This window comes from Dromiciops gliroides, chromosome 2 (assembly GCF_019393635.1).
Source record: "Dromiciops gliroides isolate mDroGli1 chromosome 2, mDroGli1.pri, whole genome shotgun sequence".
NCBI classification, from domain to species: Eukaryota; Metazoa; Chordata; class Mammalia; order Microbiotheria; family Microbiotheriidae; genus Dromiciops; species Dromiciops gliroides.
In genome coordinates this window covers 442,391,989-442,417,134 of record NC_057862.1, presented here as the reverse complement: position 1 = coordinate 442,417,134, position 25,146 = coordinate 442,391,989, and the positions used below count along the sequence as shown (strand labels likewise).

Here is a 25,146-nt window from a genome sequence, read left to right as displayed (position 1 = left end):
TCTTAAAAGAAAATGAGGGCAGCTAGGTGGCACAGTGGAGATAAAGCACTGGCCCTGGATTCAGGAGGACCTGAGTTCAAATCCGACCTCAGACACTTGACACTTACTAGCTGTGTGACCCTGGGCAAGTCACTTAACCCTCATTGCCCCACCCCACCCCCAAAAAAAGTCTGAGAAAACAAATGATCATTTTAACCTTAAAGCATACACCTGTAAAAAAATAAATTGTATCAAAAGCAAGTTTTATTTCACAGCATCTCAATTTCATAAATTCATTATCTTACTATTGAAAACAGACCAATTACAAGCAACTCAGATACAATGACATTTAAAACTAAATAGTTTACACCAATTTACATTAACCTAGTGCAGTTGTGCTGAAAGAAAGCAGCACTACATGTTTATGGCCACAAACCCAAATACTTAAACACAGACAGCTCAAACATTTCAACATTTTTTCCTTGAAAAGTTTTAGGGCTTAATTTTGGTTTAAATATTGGCTTTGTTGCAGTAATTCAATGCTACCACACAGTGGTAACTTTTAAATTAGTAAAAAGGGTACATTTATTATAACAAGGCTTTTGAGCCAAATAGGTTATATAAAACGATTTTGGCAGCTAAAATTTAAAACTACGTGTATACATACACACACACAATTAAATTACTCTATTTGCCAACAGTTTCACTATTGGTTATACAGAATATAAAGTACCTAAAGTATATGTTGTAAACCATAGAGCAAATATTTGGGAATCGGACCCTTTACAGTGTTTATACATATATAAGTACCCTTTTGAGACGATTTAAATGGCATAACTTGTTTTTAAGAAGACTCAATGCACAGTAGGTATACATAATTTAGTTAGAGAGGGCAGCCAAACTGAGGTAATAACCTAAGTTCAGGCTGGCTCCTTAGTAAAGTGGATAAAGGGACAACCTCATGGGAAAAAATGTTTAAGGTGCTTTTATAGAAATAGGATTGTTATTGGCTCTTTAAAAAACTGAAACACTGGCCCATAAAAAGCATTTGAGCATAACACAGTTCATACTTTGTTGCTTCCATAATATACTAATCTGTAGATCATTCCAAAGCTATGTTAGCTATATTGGTAGTAATGTGTCAGGCAAAGGATGATTTTGATGGACAAGATGATAAATATACCTGTAGCATGCTGGTCATTCCCCGTCCCTGCCTTCCCCAGCAACTAGTTCATTAGCTGTAAATGTTATATGGTATGACATAATCAGAAAATAAAAATCTTTGGGCAGTTTGGCGATAAAATAGGTGGAGTGACATGTTTGAGAAAACAACTTGGTGTAGGGATGGTGAGGAGTACAAGTCCTGTAGTTCTGTTCAAAAACAGGCTTGATGGGACCTGGATTAATTTATCACAATATGTGTGTAATATGCCCAATAATAACCTGTACTTCAGAAGCCTAAACTGTTTGGTCTGAAAAGACTGGCCAGTATCCTGGCCCTGCCTGGATTTGATTTCCTGACAGTACTGGCAACAAGTAGTTTTAAAGTTTTTCCCACAAAGAAACTTGTTTCAGATCTCGCATCAGCATGCGTTTCAATTGTGTAGAACTCAGCTACATGTTATCATGCGAGTTAATTTTTAAAGACATCTGATAAAGACTGACCTGAATACTGATCATATGTTGCATACAAATTCATAAAAGATAAGTTTATGACAGTTAATACCACTATAGTATATACTGTGTAAGACAACATCAAATATTTGAAATTTGCAGCAATTAAAGTTTAACTATGCCTTTAAAAATTGTACACAATCTGATACTCTGTGTACAATATTTAATATAGCCAAAACAGGCAAGACTGAAGTTTACAGTACTTTAAGAGTAACCATCCCTCATTCTCTTCCAGAGCAAGGTATGGTATTTAAAGTTGGTTTTAAGTAAATTCCTCAATCAAAAAATCCAGTTATTTTTTTTTCTCTTGCAAAACCCCAAATGAACACCAATTTTCTCAATCACAATATTGCTTAGAAGAAACAATGCAAGAATCAGCAAGTAACTACTACGGGACCAAAATGTTGCAAATTTTATCCAAACATTTGTTTAGTACTTGAGTTAGATGTCATTTTCTTACTCTTCACAATTATATAAGCATCATACTCAAGTCTCACAAGTGCCTACTTGGATATACAACATGCCAGTTTCAAGTGGAACATCACAGTGGCACGATGCTTGGAAGAACAGAATTTGAGTAAAAAAATACAATTAAAAAAATTCAGATCTTGTTTCATTGGCTTAACTTGATAGCAAAAACTATAACTGTTAACACTTGGGAGAACTGCATGCAGAAAGTAGTCAAAAAGGTACTTTACTTTGGATACTTAAAACAATGGCAGGGTCCATCCTGAAGTTACAGAAAATAGCAAATCACTCTTTAGGCCAATATACTTCTGCAGCTCTTGAGTGGCTTGACTGCAATTACCTTCATCAAGTTTGATTGCATGATGAGATATTTCCTAACATTTTAAAATCTTAACTATCCCTTTATTCATGTATCAATGCTTAAATAAATTAGTAATTTCATCACTGATGAACCAATTATTCAAGATCTACAAATCCAGATCCCATTGTTATGCTAATGCAGCCATGGAATTCTTTTCTGAATGCAAGGCAAATGCAGGTTAAGGATAAAACACTATATAATTTCAGAATTTATAACTTATGCAACAAAAAGATTCTGGTACCAGACCAGTTTCAGGCACATTAAAAAAAAAAGTGTGCATTTTGTTCATGTAAAAAAATGCAGGAAAAATTTCAAATACCATTTGAAGTATGACATTTTGGAATGGAAATAATGTTCATTTTTAAAAAGTAAAAAAAGGATAAATATCTTTCAAAGGAACAAAAGCATAATATCCTTTGAAGGGAAGAATGAACAGCCACAGTGATAACTACAGCATGAATTACTTGTGCTTTAGTGTGTAAAGGAAATAATCCTTTCTGTGCCAGCAAATCTGTTTTCACCCAACAAATACTCAACTATGCCACTATGAGAACATATATTTTAACTAACTGAAAGTTCTGATGTAATAGGGGCACAGAAAAGATTAGTGGGAAGTGGAAGTCATTCAGCAGCAAAGCATTCTGTAAATCTTCCTGCCAACTGGTGGAACACAGCTTTGGCTAGGACTGCTGGGTGAGACGTCTATAATGAGGTAAAACTTGGTTTTCAGGAAGGTAAAGGGCCAGTTCCAGAGCCACAAGCACTGTAAATTCAAATCCAATTAGATCTCTTCGGTTGAATCGGAATCGTTCTTCTAACTTCTGTATTGAAGAAGAAAGAATAGGTTAGATTGTTTTCTCCATTTTTTCTAACTGTCTTAATGGTCACCCCTTGGCTTAATTGTGGCTGTCACTTTTTTGAGGGACAAAGCAAAAACAAAAAAATTGCCTTTATGTCTAAATATGAAGATATATGTATATTTCTGTTACTGATGCAAACATTCCAAAGTCTGGGAAGAACAATTGGTAAATGCACAAATCATCACCCTCCTTAAGTTTGTGTTGTAAAGGATAAAGATCTGTTAGCTTAAGTGAGACCACCTTCCTTCTAGCTGCCATCATAGGGAAAGTAGCATAGGTCTATGTTTATATTTGATCTTTAGCTTTGAATCCTGTAATTCTTTGTCTCTAGTTCTGTTCTTTATACATATGTCCTGTAATGATGGGAATGACGCCACCTGATGGAGACTTACTGTAGAAAAGCTCCACCATGAAAGGAAGGTCTTTGAGGGCAAGAACATGCTTCTTTTCTTTGGCGTCAAGAAATGACGTTTGCTAGTGGGAGGAAGAAGGAGGAACCTGGCGCTCTGACTGGGGCTCTTTCCTGAGGACACTGGTGGAGAAGGGAGCTAGAAATGCACTCTCCCTTTAATAGATAGGAATCTAGGCCTTTCTCTCTCTCTTTACCAAATTCTTATTCTCCTTAATAAATGTTAAAAGTCTAACTCTTGCTAAAGCTTATCATTTATTGGCGACCACTCACTAGATATTTTAGACAGACTAGCTAGAATTTTAGCCCTTAACAGTCCTCTCATCTTTCACAGCAGTGGAGATCAGAAATTACACCCTAGTCAATGTCTCTTCCAAGTAGGTACAGGTGGAATTTAGGAAATTTGTAGATAGCATTCAACATGATCTGACTACCAGAACCAAAAGCTGGCACTGTCAACAGCCTTGGTATACTTCATACCATTCCATGAAAATAGCAGAATTCTGGTTATACCTACATCAATAAGCTGCTTTACTTCATTTTTCCTGAGGTCGCTGCTGATCTTTGCTGCGAGGAGCACACAAGCACCAGCACACAGTTTTCGGTTCTGTTTGTTTAGCTTGCCTTGTAAGACAAGCTTCTCAAAGTAAACATATGCCATTGACACGGTAACTGGTTCGAGGTTGCATTCTTCAGAGAGGTTCCTCATTTCCCGTTTTAGGCTGTGAGTAAACAAAAACTAAATCATGTTCTTGGTTATGAGGCAACAAAGATCCTAATAGTCTTCTAGACTAAGCAGTTTTAGAAACAAATGAGAAATGATTACCTTCGCACAAGTCCAAATGACTGCTAGAACAGCTTTACTAATGTTTTTCTTACCTTCTAATTTTACTCAACGTAAGCTTAATGTGAGGAAACTTCTCTTTAAAAGTTTCATTCATGTCCTTTTTAAGGTCTGAAGGCTTCACATATTCTATCACAGTAGTCTGAAACAGAAAAGAAAGTTGCTTGTCATCTAAGACACTTTAATATTTGAGCATTCACACTGCTTCAAAGCCAATTTACCCTTAAACCCAATCTCTGCACCTCCTACTGCTATAACAATTATAGGTCTAGCCTTGAGTGTCAAAATGAAATATTTCACTGTTGAATTTTTTTCAAGCCAGTGCTTGTTAACAGCCATGCAAATAAATCTGGACCATTTTCAATACCTTGAAATTCTTTATGGAAAGCAGTTTTGGGAGATTTAATGAAATAAAGATGAAGCCTTTTAATAAGGTCCTGAAGCTGGGTACAGAATACAGAACTATGCACGAGTTCTGTGTTGCTTAGGAGTTAAGTAATTGAAAAAAATAAAAAAGAGGCAATATTGCTGACTAGTTGTTCCCAGACTGCCAAGGGGCATAAGAATTCACTAATTTTGTTATTTATAATCAATCTCATTTTCTCTTAAACAAGTTTCTTAGCAGTATGCTATGCTCTTATGGTCTTAAGCTGAGGTTTTAAATAGGAACCATTTGTCCAAAATGAAGCTACTTAGACTTCCATGGCCATTAGCCAATAAGCATTTATTGAGTACCTACTATGTAACAGAAATTGTTTTAAACACCAAGAATTCAAAAAAAGAAAAAAGCAAAACAAAAAGTCCCTTCTCTGAAGGAGTCTACTGGGGGGTGGGGGGGGGAGAGGAGAATATGCAAATAACTATGTACAAACAAGAGATATAAACTGGAGGACAGGGAAAGCATAAGTACTAAGGAGGATTGAGAAAGGCCTCTTGTAGAAGGGGTGGATTTTAGCTAGGAAGCCAGGAAATGGAGATGAAAATGCAAAGAATGGGGAGGTGAAGTGTTATGTTCCCGTAATAGCAAATAGGCCAATGTCACTGGATTGCAGAGCAGGGTGTGGGGAGGGCGTTAAGTCAAAGTGAGGAAGGAAAGACTGGGCCAGGTTAGGAAGGGCTTTGAGTATGAAATAGGAGTACATATTTGTTCAAATAGGAGAGTAAGTGGGGGGAGGGGTGTGCCATAGTAAGATCTGCACATTAGGAATGGCCTGGAGTGAGGAGAGATACTTGAGGCTGAGAGATGGACCAGCAGGCTACTTCAACAGTTTGGGTATAAGGTTATGAAGGCCTGCACCAGGGTGGTAGCAGTGTCAGGTATATGAGAGACCTTACAAAGGTAAAATTGATAGGCCTTGGCAAAAGACTGGATCTATGGGATGAGAGTGAGGAATCAAGGATGACAACTATGTTAGATCCTAGGTAACTGGGAAGATGGAACTGATATTAGAAGAATTTAACTACTTAACCTTAATATTGCTTCCAGTTTTAGGGGACAATGCTGCTATTTTCTTCACATATAGGCACATTAGAATCCTCAGTTGCAAATCTCTTTTGTAACATGGTCTATTTTCCTCACTAATCTTCCTAAGGCTAATCTGATTCTGTCGCACTATATGTAGTTTTCACATTCAGCATTAAATGAAGCAACTTTTTTTTTTTAACAGAACAAACATTCTTACACCTTGATTGAATACAATCTACCACTGAATCAATTCTTTAGGAAAAGTACCACTGTTCAACTTTTAGATGCTTTGTTGTTTTCTTACCATATATGATGCAAAGATAAGAACACGCTTATGTTTCCCACAGGGCCACTGAGGATCATCAAGAAGATTAGGATTATATTCTATTGAATCACCTGTTTCACTCCCTAGAAGCACAAACAACATATAGAATAGGCATAGGTAGAAGTCAGAAACTGCTTTCAGATAAAAAGCATCCAGCAAATGTTTGGTGTTTTTTTGCCCCCTTTAAATCGCTGATTTCAATTTCAATTTTTTTTTTAAGTCTCCAGCAAGGTAGTACAGTGGACAGAGTACTGGACTTGAAGAAGATCCAAGTTCAAATACTACTTTAGATACTTAGTAGCACTATGACCTTGGATAAACCTCGATTTCTGTCTGCTTCAGTTTCTCATCTGTAAATTGAGAATGATAATAATACCCAACCTCACATGTTTTTTAAGATCAAATAAGTTAACATGTGAAGTGCTTCATAAACCTTAAATTGCTATGTCAGATTTACTGGTTCCTACTTATACTGAGGACAGGGCAAGCAGAAGTGGGTCTAATGAGGCCATTCACTGAGGACTTCCTCATCTTCCCTTTTCATCTCACATTACTCAGATGCCTTTTACTACCATCTTCTTTTCCCTTGTCTCATATGAAGAGGTGGCTGTCTCCTTGCTGAGGCTAACCTGCATAAATGATCCCCTGTTCCACCCTGTCTTCTCCAAGACCGTCTGCTCTATCATACCTATTCTCTTACTTATCTTCAATGTCTCCCTGTCTACTGGCTGCTTCCCTACTGCCTACCAATATGCCAGTGTCTCCCTATCCTCAAAAGACCCTCGCTTGCTCTATCCATCCCCATTAGCTATTGTCCCATAGTTCTCTTCCCTTTTGTGGCTAAACTGCTTAAAAAGGCCTTCTACAAAAAGTGCCTCCACTTCCTTTCCTCTTATTCTCTTAACTTTCTATAGTCTGGTTTCTGATCTTATCCTTCAACCAAAACTGTTCTCTCCATAGCTACTAACAATTTCTTAATCAACAAATCTCAGCCTTTTCTCAATCCTCATTCTTCTTGAGGATTCATTCTCTATAGCCACTCACACTGTCAAGCACCTACTTCTCCTTGATACCGTATTCTCTGTAGGTTTTCATGACATTTTCTCCTGCTTCTCATACCATCTATCTGACCATTCCTCAGTCTTTTTGGCTAAATCTTCCAAGTAACACTTGCTAGCCTTGGGTGTCCATAGGTTTCGATCCTGTGCCCTCTTATCCTTTTATACTATTTCACTTGGTGATTTTATCTGCTCCCATGGATTCAATTATGATTCTTCTCTGCTGACCTTCAATCACATATTTTTAACTGGATGTCTTATAGAATTCTTTTTTTTTTTTTAATGAGGCAATTGGGGTTAAGTAATTTGCCCAGGGTCACACAGCTAGTAAGTGTAAATCCAGGGCCAGTACTTTATCCACCGCGCCACCTAGTTGTCCCGTCTTATAGAATTCTTAAACTTAACATGTAGAAAACTGAACTCATCTGTAACCCCAAATTTTTCTACTGTTAAGGGCACTATTATCCTTCCATTCACTTTAGGCTTTCAATCTAGGTGTCATGACTCCTGATTTTACTTTCTCTTATTCCCTATATCTCTGTGTTGCTGAGGCCTGTCATCTCTACCTTCATAACATCTTGCATATATATCCCTCTTTCTCTTCTGGTTCAGCCCCTCATTACTTCCAGCCTGAACTACTGTAACAGCCTACTGGCTGGTTTTCATGCCACATGGGATCTTCATAAAACGAAGGTCTGATCGTGCCATCATCCCTCTATACTTAAACTCCATCAAATATAAAATGCTCTGACAATCAAAACTCTTCATAACTTTTTCCTTTCCAACCTTCTTACATTCTCCCAATTTCCCACCCCCACTCTTTGATCTATAACACTGGCCTCCTTGCTATTGCTGTACCCTATCTCCTGACCCCTTATATTTTCACTGTTCTCTATGCACAAAATGTGCTTCCAAAAAGTGCCAGTTAAAACCCCACCTGTAGAAATCATTTCCTGATTCCACTTAATTCTAGTACTTTCCCTCTTGATTATTTTCAATTTATCCTCTATATAGCTTTTCTTGTATATAGTTGTTTGCATGTTATCTTTGTTTTTTTTTTTTTTTTTAGTGAGGCAATTGGGGTTAAGTGACTTGCCCAGGGTCACACAGCTAGTAAGTATGTGTTAAGTGTCTGAGGCCAGATTTGAACTCAGGTACTCCTGACTCCAGGGCTGGTGCTCTATCTACTGCGCCACCTAGCTGCCCCTTGCATGTTATCTTTATCATTAGACTGTGAGATCAGAGACTATCTTTTGCCTTTCTTTGTATTCCCAGAGATTAGCACAGTACCTGGCACACAGTAGGCACTTAATAAATGTTGAATGACTGGCGGACCTATACTGTAGGGTGAAGGATTTAATTTACATGTTATGCTAAATGGAATAATTTCCTGGTTGGTAGGGAAACTGTAAAATTGCCTTCCTTAGATCTTTTATAGGAAACTAGAACTTCACCTCTCTGAAATAGGTTAAATGTATTCCTAGCAGATGAACATAAATGCGTGTGCATGTTTATGTGTATTAGTTTAGGAAAATGCCAGCATACCCACTGCTGGCATTTTTTTGGGTTCATACACTCTCACAGCACAGTACATCATGGAGATTCTCCTAGGCATATGCTTAAGGTAAAGGGTCAAGTATCCATGAATTTGAATGAATGGTCAAGAGTTGTGAAGGGGGTATGTGTCCATGAAGTGGTAGGAGAAAAAAGATAAATGTAAATTCTGAGTCAAGTAAAATTTTTAGATAGGACACAAGGATGGAAACCGTTTTTCTACCTAAAATTGAATTTGCATATTTCCTTCTTGGTAAGTGAAAATGACAGGAAACATTGTTTCTACTAATGAAAACTCTCAGACATTTGTTATAATAAATGCTGCACTAAGTAGTGAAAATGGGTTGGGAATCAGTAAATGAACATGCATATTTAACATATCATATTCACTTTTTGGATATTTTTATTGGTTTTGAGTTTTGTTTTTACTTGTCCTGTTCTTTTTGTTCTTCACATAGGCACTGAAGGAAGTTAAATTTTGTCAAAAATAAGTGTTAATACTAAATTATAAAGGTAGTGTTATTATGCTACTGAAGTTACTTGGTGAAGCAGTACTCTCAACAAATGTTCAATTTAAGCTGGATTTCCTTTTGTGAAATCTGAGCCAGAATGATATGCTCTGATGTAAAGAACCAATTTAGTCCTAGACTCAAACACTAAAAACAACACAGGCAACAGAATGTGTGTACCTACAAGTGTACAAAACAAATTCCAAGATAATTTTCCTACATTTAATTTTAAAAATTTATTCTTGGCTACCGTTAGTTTCTCCTAAACTTTTATCAATCTGCTTTCTCCATTTCCACTAGTAGTTTTTCTTTCTCAGTCTGTATCACAGAATATTAATACTGGTTTAAAAATGCCTTAATTTCAGCTGAGGGTTGGGTCATTCTCGCTGGGATGTCTTTGTATCAAATAAGTAGATTCTCTTTACTTTTTCAGTCTACTCCCTCCCCAGTCCGTCCTTCACAAAACTGCCCAAGTGACATTCTGAAAGCACAGATCTGATCAAGTCATGCTCAAGAGGCTCTAGAGTGCTCTCTAGACACAAACACAAGCTCTTCCATTTTCCACTGAAAGCTCTTCATGACATAGCTCCAGCCTGTCTTTCCATGTTTGTTACACATTACCTTCCACTCTAGGATCTGGTTAAATGGACTTTTCTTGCCATCCCTCAAACATGACCCTGTCTCCCTCCTTGGTACCTTCCACCAGGCTGCTTACTTCTCTTGCTTCTTTTGAAGCTCAACTGAAGTGCAACTGTGAGGCTTTTCTATATTCTCCCAACTGTCAGAAATTGCAGTGTATTTACTGTGTATATATTTTGTATCGATTTGAGTGAGTACTTGTTTCTCGTGATAGAATGTAAGCTCCTTGAGGGCAGAGATTGCTTGTTTTTGTTATCTCAGTCTGGTCACGGATTCTTAAATAAATCCTTGTAATGAATTGAAAGAAAACCTAATGATAAAAAACCTCCTACCTAATTCTGTGCCTGATGGCACAGATTTAGTTGTTGAAGATTTGTATCGTGATCCAGGCAGAGGCCGTGGAACGCTAGATCGAGGTTGAGATGCTGCAGTGTGATTATCACTCTTATGTGTGACAAGGGCATTTGTAGGATACAAAAATTTTGCATAAGATACTACCTGAAAAACAAGTCCAAATTCAGTATTACTTATCCTCACTTGACTGAGTTAGACCAAAAAAACAACTTCTCCTCCCCGCCCCCCCCCAAGATTCAGGAAGCATTTCTTGATGTTGAGTGTGATATTGATACTGAATGCAAAAATGAACCCCATGACAAATGTTTCTTCAGGATGAGGGAATGAATCATGTTCATAGGTTATCTTTTCAACTTTAAATTTATTTCCTTTTACTCATATTAGTAGTCCAGTTTGATCCTACTGAGCGCCTATGAATGGAAACAAATGTGTATGTCTGGGTTATTTCCATAGGATGTTTTACCATCAAAAAACTAGCATCTGAATAAAGTTTCCTTCATCCTAAAAGTATGTGTGTGTCTATATATGTATATTACCACTGTTTTGATATTCTGTAGTATTCTATCCTGCCCATTTTCCTGCCACTTCAACATTCATGCATACAAATATTCCCTATGAAGGCATCACATAATATAATAAAACTTTAAAAAGATTAGTACTGTGTGATATGACATTTAAGAGCCATTCCTCCAAATAAGAGGAAATCTGCTTATATGACATTTTTGTTTATGTTAAAGTAGCTATCTTAAAAGTCATCTTATTTAGAGAAATAAAATCAGAAGTACAAATGGCAATATAACACATGTCTATTTTCCATAGGATTGCATAAGCTTCTCTTCTATTTCCTTCTTTATCTCCAGCTCATTTTGCAATATCTTTCAATTAATCACAAACATTTACATACCCAAAGTTAAAAATTTTAAATAAAAGTTTAAATGTTTAGCTCTTTCAGCATTCTTAAAAATTCTAACTTCAAAAATACTATAGACAATAATTGGCATTAGTTGCTGTCAAAATATGAAGACTATTCTTTTACCTTTCCATCAGCACCAAGCTCAACTCCTTCCAATACAAAGACCATCTCAGAAGACACTGAAACCCCACCAGATGGGTGCCTCTGTTTCTGGCTTTCTACCTTCATGTCACTGTAAAAGTATTTAAATCAAAGATGGTATATTCTAGGATGGAGTTCCTTTTATAGTAAATGAACTATTGAGGTAGGGGAGAGGATTTGGGAGAGGGGAGAAGAGAAAAAGGAGTAGCTAGATTTAAAAAAAAAACATCATCAGTACTTATTAAGATTTTTTTTTCTATTTCTCCATGAAAAATCAGTTATGTACATCTATATCAATAAGCTACTGAAAATACAAAGGAATAGAATCTGACTGTTCATAAGAATAAAACTGGGTTAAGACTATTTAAAAGATAATTAGTATCAGAAGATATTAGGAAATTCCCAAACATCTTATATTGATTCCTTTCCATGATGACTACCAATCTGTTATTTAATACCATTTTCTATAAATCAAAATAAAATTTGTATTGACCAATAAACATTTAGTGAGCACCATTACCTACCTTTGTTTAAAGGAATAAGCACATCTCATAGGCAAATTTGTAGGTAAAATGAAATTGTAGCAACACAGCCAGTAAGCTTTAGAAACTGCCACTGTAACTAATGTTTTCCCACACCAGAGGAAGAATGGTTTTCTATTATTGACTATTTTTATAGTATGTTTGCACACAATACTATTTCTACTGCTAAACATCCGTTTCCTTCCATAAATTATGTACAAGACAATCAAGTGGACAGGATGTAAGTGAACACAATTGTATTCCACATAAAGTGAAGGAACGATAATGGCAATATAAACAGGTTTCCAAAAGAAATAGTTTTTAAGAAGCAACACAAAATTACCTCAAAATGCTAAGAGAACATAAATAACTTTAATTCATAGGAAGTTGAATTAGATCAAACTTTCACTGAATTCTAAATGCTTTCTGCTGGACTTTTGTGGGGATAATTCTCCATTAATTACAATAGGTCTCAGTTTAAGAGGGTGAACTTTGTTTTTCTATTCTTACAAAACACACTTCCCCCAGAGGGCTTTTAAATCATATCTCATCCATCACACCTTGTACAATGTGATGTTCTTGTCATTGAACTTAAATGGTATGGAAGAATGCACAGTGCTCAGCATGCAGATGTTTTTGTTCAATTGCGACCCCATTTGGGGTTTTCTTGGCAAAGATCTTGAGGTAGTCTTCTGTTTCCATCACCAGCTCATTTTACAAATGAGGAAACTGAGGTAAATGGAGTTGGGTGACTTGCCCAGCATCACACAGTGTCAGCCAGATTTGAATTCAGGAAGATGAGTCTTCCTAACTCTAGGCCCTTTGCTCTATCCACGGTACCACCTAGCTGCCCCAATATAAGGATGTATAGGTAAGCAAGTTATAAATTACATACTGTGTCTATTGTGAAACTTTTCAGATCTATACAATTAAAATCATTACTTACCTGATCCGAATGCTTTCTCCATAAGGCAAAATAGAAAACGCTGCACACAAGGACCTTTTAGCACAAATCAGAACTATCCTGAAATGCAATGGGGAAAACAAATGATGATACATACAGGAAAGGTCCACAAAATTAGAACTGCAAGTTAAACATACTCATAAACATTGTAAGCAGTTCAATTTACATATTTGTTTCAATTCATTTCAACAAATTTATTAATAATAGCTGAGGATTGTACAGCGCTTTAATGTTTACAAAAAACTTAAAACATTATCTCTCCTGGTCCACAGAATAACTACTGAAGCTAGAAGAGATTACATGTGGCCAAGTATGAGAAGTAAAATTTGAATTTAGGCCTTTTAACTCCAATGTTCTTTCTACCATACCGTGCTTTCTTCTCAATTACATACTATGTGCTCAGGCATTAGCTTAAATGTTTTCTTCTACCTAAAAAAGCAAGCACAAACTTTTTAAGTTATTCCCTCATTGAGATATTCAAGTCCAGTAAACAAGAAAAAGTTAATGTCACTGGTAACACTGTGGCCCCCCTCAAGCATAGAGTATGAAGTGGGAAAACTGTTGACAATTTGTATGTTCCTCTGAGTAGTGATTTTTTTTTGGTTGGGTGGGAGGATTATTAAGGGCTTAAGACCAATAGATAGGAATTTGATCAACTAGTGTCAGTGTCTGTCTCTGTCTCTCCCTCCCTACACCAAATCACAATGTAATGGGGATAATTATTGCAAATAGCTAACTCTTAGAGCTGATCTTGGATGACTGAATTATACATGCTGCTGCAACATTTCTGACAGATTAACAAGAGGGCTCAGAAAAGAGTCTCTGTGTTCATATTGAACAAATGTCTGGATAGGGTTATTTTCTCCTTTGGTCATCTTTATAGCTTCAACAGCAACCTTCCTGCACTGGAGAAACTTTTGCTCTGGGGTCTTGCTCTACAGATGGGTGACTGTCTCTATTGGTGATGTGGTGATTGGTGATTCCTAATTCAGGGAAAAATCCTGGCCATCTCCTCTGTGGCCTCAACAGCAAGTCTTCTTCCTCTTCAAAGGTATCCTTCCCTCTCCCCTCCCCATTCTGGAACCAAGATCAATGAACTCTACTGACCTATTCCTCTAGGGTTCCACTCCCCTTTCTGCGTCGTCTCTGCCCTTGGAATGCAAGTTCCTTGAGAGTGCTAAGACTGTCCCTGCTTTTTGTATGTGTATCCCCAGAGTCTGGCATATAGTAAGGGCTTAAAAATGTTTTCCACCTATTTTTGCTTATTTGTTCATGAAAAGCTAGTCATTGCCTAACCAAAAAGCAGGGCATTTACTAAGGCAATGATCCAATTAATGGGGTAAAGTCAAGACTTAATCTCAAGAGTCACAAGACCTTACAGTTAAAATTTTCTTCCTGTGACCCAAGTTTTTAATACTCCCCTTCCTATCCTCCCAACTACTGAAATTGAAGATGGTAGATTGTTATTGTTTGACAAAAGCTTGCTGAATAAAAATATCACTTTTTAAAAAACTCTTTGCTCTAGAGGCCTAAATGAGAGATTCACTTTGTTCAACACTATACATTGTACCCTTAGCCTCACAAGTACAATTCATTGGTCACAAGAAGCAAACTTGCAATGTAGCAGGAGCATGGGATTTGGAAGTATTGTTCAAAGCCCAGCTTTGTCACTTACTATTGACTAGTAATATTGTGGCCATCCACTCCCTATGCCTTAATTTCCACATCATAAAGTTGAGAGGTTTAGATTTTATACCTCTTATGGTCTCTTCTAGCTCTGAATCTATGATCCTAAAGGATCACGCAAGTGTGAACCAACACAAATTCATTCTTCCTAGCAGAAAACAAAATTATAAGAATAAGCTGCTCTCCAATTGATAAATGGTCTAAAGATTATGAATAAGTTTACAACAATATGAAAAAATGCTCCGAATAACTAATTATTAGAGAAATGCAAACCAAAGCAACTCTGAGGTTTTACCTCATATTTGCGAAACAGACAAAATAAGAAAATGACATGGGGGCAGCTAGGTGGCACAGTGGATAAAGCACCGGCCCTGGATTCAGGAGTACCTGAGTTCAAATCCAGCCTCAGACACTTGATACTTACTAGCTGTGTGACCCTAGGCAAGTCACTTAACCCCAATTGCCTCACCAAAAAAAAAAAGAGAGAGAGAGAGAGAGAAACAAATCACCAGTGGGCATGGTGGTTGGAATTATGCCCCTTCCACAGTTACTGCTCTTTGACTCAGTATTACCTCTATTACAACTATATCCCAAAGAGATCAAAGAATGAGGACAAGGACTCATATTTACAAATATATGGCTAGCAGCTCTTTTTGTGGTGGCAAAAAACTAGAAAATATAAGATTTCCCATCAATTGGGCAATAACTGAACAAATTATGGTATATGGACGCAATGAAATACTATACTGCTATAGGAAATGAAGAAAGAGTTGGTTTTAGAGAGAACTGGGAAAACTTGTATGGACCAATGCATAATGAACAGAACCAGGAAAACAATTTATACTATAACATCAGTATTGTAAAAATAAATAATTCTGAAAGACTTATGAAATCTGATGAATGAAATATTAAACTACATTTCCAGAAGACTGATGAATGTTGCTCACCTGATAGAGACAATGGATTGATATGCAGAATGAGAAAATCATTTTAAGATGGGGCCAATTCATTTTGCTTGACTATGTACATATGATACAAGGGCTCTTCCTCCTTTTTTTTAAGCATGTGGCAGATGGAGGAAAAAATGTGTGATAACTGAAAAAAAGTATTTAAAAAAATCCGATTTGGTGCATGTCGCTTTTATCATATGTAGCTTATCACAAGTAATTCAGAGTAAGTTAAAAGAGCCAAAATTAATTTATCAGGGAAACTTAAGTAAAATGAATTTCATCTCCCCAACTAAGATCAAAGGATATTGTTAAGGGCTAAAATTCTAGCTAAACTGTCTAAAATATCTAATGAGTGGTCACCAATACATTATAAGCTTTAGCAAGAGTTAGACTTTTAAGCATTTATTAAGGAGAATAAGAATTTGGTAAAGAGAGAGAGAAAGGCCTAGGTTCCTATCTATTAAAGGGAGAGCGCATTTCTAGCTCCCCTCTCCACCAGTGTCCTCAGGAAAAAGAGTGAGACTGAGTGCCAGTCTCTTCCTTCCTCCTCCCACTAGCCCGCGTCACTTCCTGACGCCAAAGAAAAGTCTCCTGGTCTTGCCCTCAAAGACCTTCGCTTCATGGGTGGAACTCTTCTATAGTAAGTCTCCAGCAGGTGGCGTCATTCCAATCGTTACAATATGAACAGGCAGTTTTCAGATGAAGAAATTAAAGCTATCTACAGACATATGAAAAAGTGCTCTCAGGCACCACTGATTAGAGAAATGCAAATTAAAACTACTCTGAGGTACCATCTCACACCCATCCAATTGTCTAATATGACAAAAAAGGAAAAGGATAAATGTTGTGGGAAAATTGGAACATTAATGCACTGTTGGTGGAGTTGTGAATCGATTCAACCATTCTGGAGAGCAATTTGGAATCATGACCAAAAAGGCTATAAAACTGCATGTACTTTGACCCAGCAATACCACTACTAGGTCTATATCCTATTGAGATCATAAAAAAGGGAAAAGGACCCACATGTACAAAAATATGTATAGCTGCTCTTTTTGTGGTGGCAAAGAATTGGAAATTGAGGGATGCCCATCAACTGGGGACAGGCTAAACTAGTTGTGTTATATACATTTAATGAAATACTATTGTGCTTTAAGAAATCTTAAGTAGATGGTTTTCAGAAAAAACCTGGAAAGACATGAATTGATGCTGAGTGAAATGAGCAGAACCAAGAGAACACTGTACACTGCATCAACAATATTGTGTGATGATCAACTGTGATAGACTTAACTCTTCTCAGCAATACAATGATCCAAGACAATGCCAAAAGACTCATGGTGGAAAATGATCTCCACATTCAGAAAAAGAACTATGGAATATGAATGCAAATTGAAGCATACTATTTTCACTTTTGCTGTTGCTTTTGTTGTTGTTTATTCTTTGTGTGTTTTTCCTTTTTGTTCTGATTCTTCTTTTACAACATGACTAATGTGGAAATATGTTTAACATGATTGTAATGTATATCAGATTGCTTGCTGGTTTAGGGAGAGGAGAGGGAAGAAGAAAAATTTGGAACTCAAAAAAAAAATCTTTACATGTAATTGAAAACAAGTTTTTAAAAATAAATTTCATAATTTCTTCTACATCAAATCCTAATTTCTTTTCTTTCTTTTTAAAAATGAATTAATTAATTTTTTGTGGGGCAATGAGGGTTAAGTGACTTGCCCAGGGTCACACAGCTAGTAAGTGGCAAGTGTCTGAGGCTAGATTTGAACTCAGGGCCTCCTGACTCCAGGGCCAGTGCTTTATCCACTGCACCACCTAGCTGCCCCAAATCCTAATTTCTAATTAAAACTAAGCCAACATTTTTGAAGTTATATTGATATCTTTATTTAATTTTTACATAGATTAAATATATATATATACATATATATGTATAATCTCTCCCCCACTGCCTTTCCTCTGTAACAAATATTTTAAATGAAAGAGGAAAAAAACAGAAAAACTAACACATTGCTTCTGACAGTATACACAATATTTGACACAAATAATCCCCTCTTCTCTGGAAAACACAAGTTATGCATTCTAAGATGCCTATTTTTACTGCTAGCCTATACCCCCTATTCTAATTTTAACCTCTTTTAAATGTTTATTAAACTATTGCTATAAAATTTTCTAGATTATCAGCAAAAATTCCAGGGGATGACTTGTAAACCTTACATGTTTTAAAAGGAGTACTTCTGTGTGTGTATATGTATATTTGTATACATCTGTGTATATATTATTAATAATATGGCAAGGAAAGGAAAGAAAACCTGATCTAGCAAGGAAAAAGAAGAATGCTTGTGTGTGTGTGTGTGTGTGTGTGTGTGTGTGTGTGTAGGGTGGGGCAAAGAGAGTTAAGTGAATTGGCCAGGGTCACACAGCTAGTAAGTGTCAAGTGTCAGGCCAAATTTGAATTCAGGTCCTCCGGAATCCAGGGCTGGTGCTTTATCCACTGTGCCACCTAGCTGCCCCCTAAATAGATCTATTTTTTAAAAACAACCAAACTGCATCAGTTCTGTCTGCACGGAACTTATTCACTTCACATGAAGTCGTCTTTCCTGATGTCTTAAGCTATAAAGTCTTTCCTTTGGAATTACCTTGTATATATTTTGTACCTGTCTATGACAATAACAGCTAGGGTTTATATATTGCTTTAAGTTTACAAAACACTTTACGTATGTTGACTATAAATACTTGCTATAGGAAATTTGCTTTTTTTTGGATCTTATTTGATTCTCCTAACAGCCCAGTGAGATGGGTGCTAATTATTGTCTGTTTTGTTTTGTTTTGCTTTCTTGATGTGTTTTGTCTTTATATTACCAACATTTATAGATTACTCCCACTTCATGACAAGTGTCCTGTAATGAGGTAAAACAGTTAAGTAAAATAATACAGTAACCTTACTGAAAGTTCGTGCAGCACTTCACATCTGTGGTACCCCCCCCCCCACCAGTTGTTATTCAGTCATTTTTAAGTCATGTCCAACTCTTCGTGACCTCATTTGAGGTTTTCTTGGCAGAAATACAAGAGTGGTTTGCCATTGCCTTCTCCAGCTCATTTTACATATGAAGAATTGAGGCAAACAAGGTTAAGTGACTTGCCCAGCGTCACACAGCTAGTAAGTATCTGAGGCCAAATTTGAACTCGGGAAGATGAGTCTTCCTGACTTCAAGACTGGCACGCTATCCAATCTGCCACTTAGCTGCCTTCTATTTTTCTCTCTCCTCTACCCATACCCCGTGAAAGGAAAAAAGGGAAAATTTCTTATAGCAAATATCTATAATCAAGCAAAACAAATTTCCCTAATGGCTATATGCAAAAATATGTTTCATTCTGTAACCTAAATCCATCACCTCTTTGTAATGGATACCACAGTTCATCATCTGTCCTTTGGAATCATTAATGGTCACTGTATTGATCATAATTTGCATTTTACAAAGTTGTTTCTATGTTTTATAAATGGTTTTCTTGGTCCTGCTTTTTTCATTCTTTACTAGTTTATAAAAGTCCTCAAATTATTCATTTTTATAATATTGATGTTTCAGTATAAATTGTTGTTTCTGCTCACTTCATTCTGCTTCATTTTATGTAGGTCTTTCCAAGTATTTTTGAAATCATCTATTTCCTCATTTTTAACAGCACAATTATATTCCATCATATTTATATACCACAACTTATTCTGCTATTTCTTAATTGTTGGACATTCTCTTAGTTTATTTTTTTTTAAACCACCACAAAGAGAGCTGCTATAAATATATTTGTACATATCAGACCTTTTCCTCTTTCTTTGATCTCTTTTGGGTGTGAATCTAGCATAGGAAGAGCTTCAAAGGGAAAACATGGTCTTTAGTAACTTGTCATGTATAATTCCAAATCGCTTTCCAGAATGGTTGTACCCATTCACAGGTCTACCAACAGTGCATCCATGTCCTTGTTTTCCCACAGACCCTCATTTCCCCTTTTTTGTCATCTTTGCCACTCTGATTGGTGTGAGCTCCTAATTATAGATGAGGAAACCGAGGTGCTACAAGGTTAAATGACTTAACAGATTTGAACAGCTTATTAACTGTCAGAGGCAGGATCTGAACTCAGAACTTTCTGGTTTTAATTCTAATACTGTGCTACCCAGATGTATATGTGTTGTTCTTCCTGATGGAATGAGTTCCTTAAGGGCAGGGATGGTTCATTGGTGTCTTTGTATGCCTAGAGTCTAGCATGGTGCCTAGAACATAATTAATTTTTGTTAATTAAGCAACTGATTGATTCACTCTGGCACAGAGATGGCAGATAGATCATTGTGTATCAGGGACGGTAAGAAGGATGGTTTGGCTGGGCCACAGAATGTATGAATGGAAATAGTATGTAATAAGCCTGGTAAAGGAGGTTAAGGGACAGGTAAGTGGTACAGTGGATAAAATGCCACACCTGGAATCAGGAAGACCCTAGTTCAAATCTAGCTTCAGATACTTAATAGCCATGTGACCCTGGGCAAGTCACTTAGCTCAGTTTGCCTCAATTTTTTCATCTGTAAAATGAACTGGAAAAGGAAATAGCAAACCACTCTAGGACCTTTGCCAAGAAAACCCCAACTGAAATCATGAAGAATTGGACACAACTGAAACAAGTGAACAACAATTTTAAAAAGGAGGTTAAAGCTGGGTTATTCAATAGGAGCTTGTATTTAGACCCTACATGCAATAACAGGAAATGCTTTTTAAGCAAGGGAATTCTAGTTAGACCCGTATTTTAGGAATGTCACTTGAAGATATGGGTTTCAAGTCAACCTGGGAATTTCTAAAGTCCTAAAATTCTACTATAAATGAAGTCTACTCCCCCAAACCACACATTTAATACTTTGACAATCTTCATAAATTAACCTGCTCTATTGGTTTTATGATGAAGAGCAGACTGGCAGAGACAGGTATTTCTCCTGTATATATACTGTAGAAGAAAAACACAAACCATGTGGAGAACAGGAAGCTACATGCAATCACATTAAAAGACAAACATGGTTTAAAATTCAGAGGCTAAGAACGATTCTATTCCTTTATTCCATTATATTTCTATATAATGAAATAATATTTATAATAAAAAATTAAAGGTCACCTGCTATTTTTTGTGTCATATTGTCTCATGTTCTTAATAAAATGAGTCTTCTTCAAGCCTTTGTGTCTTGGTGATCCAGATATGTGTTTGGTTCTGCAATTAAAAAGGAAAAAAATAAATCAATTCCTCCCTAACCCCTAGACTCTTCATTAGGGCTTGTATGATCAGATGGCAGCACCAGCATGCAGGACCTCCGACACTTTTCTCGGACAGGGGTAACAGGGGGAAAAGGAATGCATGCAACAAGATTAATGCTGCTTTGAAAGAGTACCTTTGTACAGTGGCATATTCCACTATGTCTTCTAAAAATTCTAGAGAACAGCGCTGGGAGATAAAACGCCTTCTGCAAAAATGTACACCAACACGAAGAGTGAACAATATTAATTGGAAGTTATAGTGAATAGAAACTAAAAAAGTCTGTGAAGGATCCCTTAAAATATTTATCAAAAAAGTAAAAACAGAAAAAAAAATCCTCTCAATAGTCAATCTTTAAAATTTTAGGAAAAAAGACAAAGACTCATTAATATGCAAAATTTAGCTTAAAAGAGTGGGTTAAGAAGGTTTTTAATTATCCATTTAAATTAGAAGACCTTATACTTAAGTGGGATCTATGAATTCACTAATGTGGTTAAATCTCTCCATTAGTGCTGAACAACTTATCAATGCCTTTTCATTTTTTGGGTCCCTTATCCGTGTTTTTTCACAGATTCTCCACCGAGGTCTTCCTGTCTAACATCACATTCCTCCCCAGACTCCACCCTCTATAGCCCTTTAAGTGCTAGAGTTCTTTCTCAAAGTCATTTTATATTTCACTCTAGTGGTCCATTTGTTGCCATTTGCTCTTGTCACATGACTGGTCCACTTCCTTTTCAAATCACAAAATTATTTCTTCAATGATATCTATTTTACCAGTTCTTGCAGACCATGAAACAACGGATGGTTCTGGGAAAACTGATCTTTTAAGAAATGCATTAAAAAATTGTGAAAAAGTTGCTCTTTTGCCTTCAAGGATTGAAATTTCTGGATGATAATATCAATAATCCATGTGGAAAGCAAATTAGTGTGCTACAAGGCTTATCTTTACTAATACTTCATATTTACTTAGCATAGTGTAAGTTACAATTATTTTATATAGATTTCTGGGAGAAAACTGGTTTAAGAGGAAAACCCTATGTCTACTTTCCTAAACATTATTTCTTTCATTTTAAGGAATTATTGTACAGAAATAAATATATTTTAATTTATCCGCCCTTTTGGGAATATACAATGGCATATGGGACACATGTATGTATATGTGTGCATATGCATGCATATATATGTGTGTATACATGTATATGCATACACCTAATTATAGATGATTCTGCCTAGAAGAGGCACGAAATTTCTAACTTCAGGGCATTGTCAAGGAAGGTTAAATTGAGCAGGTGACATTTCAGCTAGGTCTGGAAGTACTGGTTCAAATTCAATGACTGGAAATGGAGGTGATAATGAGGGAGGATATATTAAGCTAAGGAAATGGTGTAAAAACGTCATTGGAGGCTAAAGAATAGACTAATTGATAAGCCATCCTGGAAGACAATGTTAGAAAGATAGCAATTTTAAAAAACCCTTCCATTTGGGGGCAGCTAGGTGGTGCAGTGGATAAAGCACCAAGCCCTGGATTCAGGAGTACCTGAGTTCAAATCTGGCCTCAGACACAAGACACTTACTAGCTGTGTGATCCTGGGCAAGTCACTTAACCCCCCTTGCCTCACAAAAACAAAACAAAACAAAAAACCAAATCAAAACCCAAACCAAGAACAAGAACAACAAAAAAAAAGAAAAACAAAAAACCCTTCCATTTTGTTAACATTTTCTTTTCTACAGAAATAGTTTCTGGCAATTTCTGTGGAACATGTAAACAACAACAATATTAGGGAATACGAGGAAGGACATTTGTTCCCCCAAACATAAAATTTATGGGGACAATGAGAAGAGAAAAATGAGGTAAGTACTTTTAATTTGTGTGTGTGTGTGTGTGTGTTTTTTGTTTTGTTTTGTTTGGTAATGAGGGTTAAGTAACTTGCCCAGGATCACACGGCTAGTAAATGTCAAGTGTCTGAGTCTGGATTTGAACTCAGGTCCTCCTGAATCCAGGGCTGGTGCTTTATCCACTGCGCCACCTAGCTGCCCCAAGTACTTTTAAATTTTAATAAATACTTTCCATATCTCATTATGTCAGTGACCTCCCAAAAGGAGCACATACATACACTGAATGTGGGAATAAAATGCTCTTTCTTCTATTTCTACTTATAATCTTAAAAATTGGGTTACACATAAAGTTTTACATACAGGCATCCTTGAGGCACCCTTAAGGAAAAGTGGGAGTTTACCAGGCACAGAAGAGATGAGAGTGAAACTCTGATTTGTTAGTTCATTTTCTTTTTTGTTTTGGTGAGGCAATTAGGGTTAAGTGACTTGCCCAGCGTCACACAGCTAATAAGTGTCAAGTGTCTGAGGCCAGATTTGAACTCAGGTCCTCCTGACTCCAGGACCAGTACTCTATCCATTGCGTCACCTAGCTGCCCCATTGTTAGTTCATTTTCTGTGTATATGTATTACAGTTTATGTGTACCTGATCAAGTGGATTTATGGATATCCTCCAGTTTTAATCAAACTAACCCTCAAAATGGACAAGTGCCCTAAAAAGATTCCTGTAAAGAAACCGTGGAATGATTACACTAATAATGAACGCAAGTGAACAATAAATAAATGGTAGAGCTAACACTTTTACTTCTGTCAGCCATATTACAAGGTAAAACAATGACCAAATTAAAAAATTATCAGGACTGCAAAATGAATTATATCCCCTGTTAATGATTAACCCCTGCCCTAAGTGTATGGCTGTGCCTTCAGACACTAGCTAATAATAGCATAAAACCATTATGAGTAGCAACTCTTAAATAAAACTAAGCTTTTATTGTCAAAAATGTTGTGTCATGGGGGTAGGTGGCTCAGTGGATAAAGCACCGGCCCTGTATTGAGGAGGACCTGAGTTCAAATCCGACCTCAGACACTTGACACTAGCTGTGTGACCCTGGGCAAGTTACTTAACCCTCAATGCCCTGCCCCACCCCCAAAGTTGTGTAATCTCTAAAAGTCTCACATTTAAAAACAATTTTCTAGCCTGGTTAAAAATATTCCAAATGAAAAATTTTAGTGGATTTTTGCTTGACATCAGGGAAGATGGAAATTTACCAATTGAATGTCAACAAAAATCTGTGAATAACTTCTGGATAGGATTAAAAAGCCAAAGATATACTTTTTCTACTTGTAACTATGTATGTTTGTGAGGTATCTTTTTTAGCTATGGCAGCCACAAAAAACCAACCGGAAATAAACAATTTAGCATGTGAACTTTATATAGCTGTACTATAAAATGTTAAAACTTAAAAAAAAAATTAAATATGTTTAGTAACCTTGCTCCCTAAAATTTGAATATTTAGTGAGAAAAAGTGTTTTGTACCATTTAAATTTGTTTCACTCTCATCTCATACATTAAGAATTTTTTTATGATGTATACAATATATTGGCACACTAGTACATGTATGTAACAAATAAATGTTTTTATTTATAAAAAAAAGTTTTACTCATAGATAGAAGACTGATCTATGTGATATATTATCTCACCTTAATAAAACCAAGTGACTGAGCTCTGCTTTCCACAAGTGAACTGTTTTTAAGCAAATGACATCAATGAAAAATTGGCTCACTGAAAACCAAGATCCAGAACCACATGTTTCAGTCTATGTACTACAGCAATTCAATGCATAAGAAGACAACGTATAATAATGTTTAGATATACTGGTACTACATTTTCTCAGATTTAGGAAAATTTCCAGTAACTTTACCTGTGCAAAACTGTCTCTATTTCAATTTCTGCTCAAGTGATTGTTAATTTTTTTCAAGGTAACAGGAGCACATTTTGTTAGCTTAAGCAGAGTTCACTGTTCATTAATATATTAAGTCAGGAGCTAAGATATTATACTGGAGTACAGCATTCTTACTACTCTATTTGTGCAAGGGACTCTTAACTAGATTTATGTTTGACTACTACAAGATGAATGTGCCATAATCTGGGTTTACGTAATGTGTGTTGTAAACCTTAGTCTTATATGTCACCTATTATACTTTAATTACCTGCAGCTATCTATGAAAGAAAGGAAAAAAATTACTCTGAAATGGAATTCAGAAATATAATTAATACAAAATCTTTCATTAGGGGTCTATGTCAGGCAATAACAGTAATTATAATGATAGCTAGCATGTTCATAGAGTTTTAAGG

General features: G+C 36.3%; 1 protein-coding gene across 3 annotated transcripts in view; it reads right to left on the bottom strand.

The window, feature by feature from the left end:
- Window positions 1-146: 146 nt before the first annotated feature.
- The window catches only part of CABLES2 (Cdk5 and Abl enzyme substrate 2), a 44,740-nt gene continuing 19,740 nt past the window's right edge, over window positions 147-25,146 (bottom strand). The window contains exons 2-10 of one of the 3 annotated variants that reach the window (XM_043985990.1): window positions 21,094-21,165; window positions 20,823-20,915; window positions 13,021-13,098; window positions 11,536-11,644; window positions 10,478-10,643; window positions 6,365-6,468; window positions 4,631-4,737; window positions 4,269-4,473; window positions 147-3,303 (exon numbers count right to left, since the gene is read on the bottom strand). In XM_043985990.1, coding sequence (XP_043841925.1) covers window positions 3,163-3,303; window positions 4,269-4,473; window positions 4,631-4,737; window positions 6,365-6,468; window positions 10,478-10,643; window positions 11,536-11,644; window positions 13,021-13,098; window positions 20,823-20,915; window positions 21,094-21,165 — 1,075 coding nt within the window. In that variant the 3' untranslated portion in view covers window positions 147-3,162. The remainder of the gene's footprint in view (window positions 3,304-4,268; window positions 4,474-4,630; window positions 4,738-6,364; window positions 6,469-10,477; window positions 10,644-11,535; window positions 11,645-13,020; window positions 13,099-20,822; window positions 20,916-21,093; window positions 21,166-25,146) is intronic. The other 2 variants (XM_043985991.1, XM_043985992.1) reach the window with 2 other exon arrangements.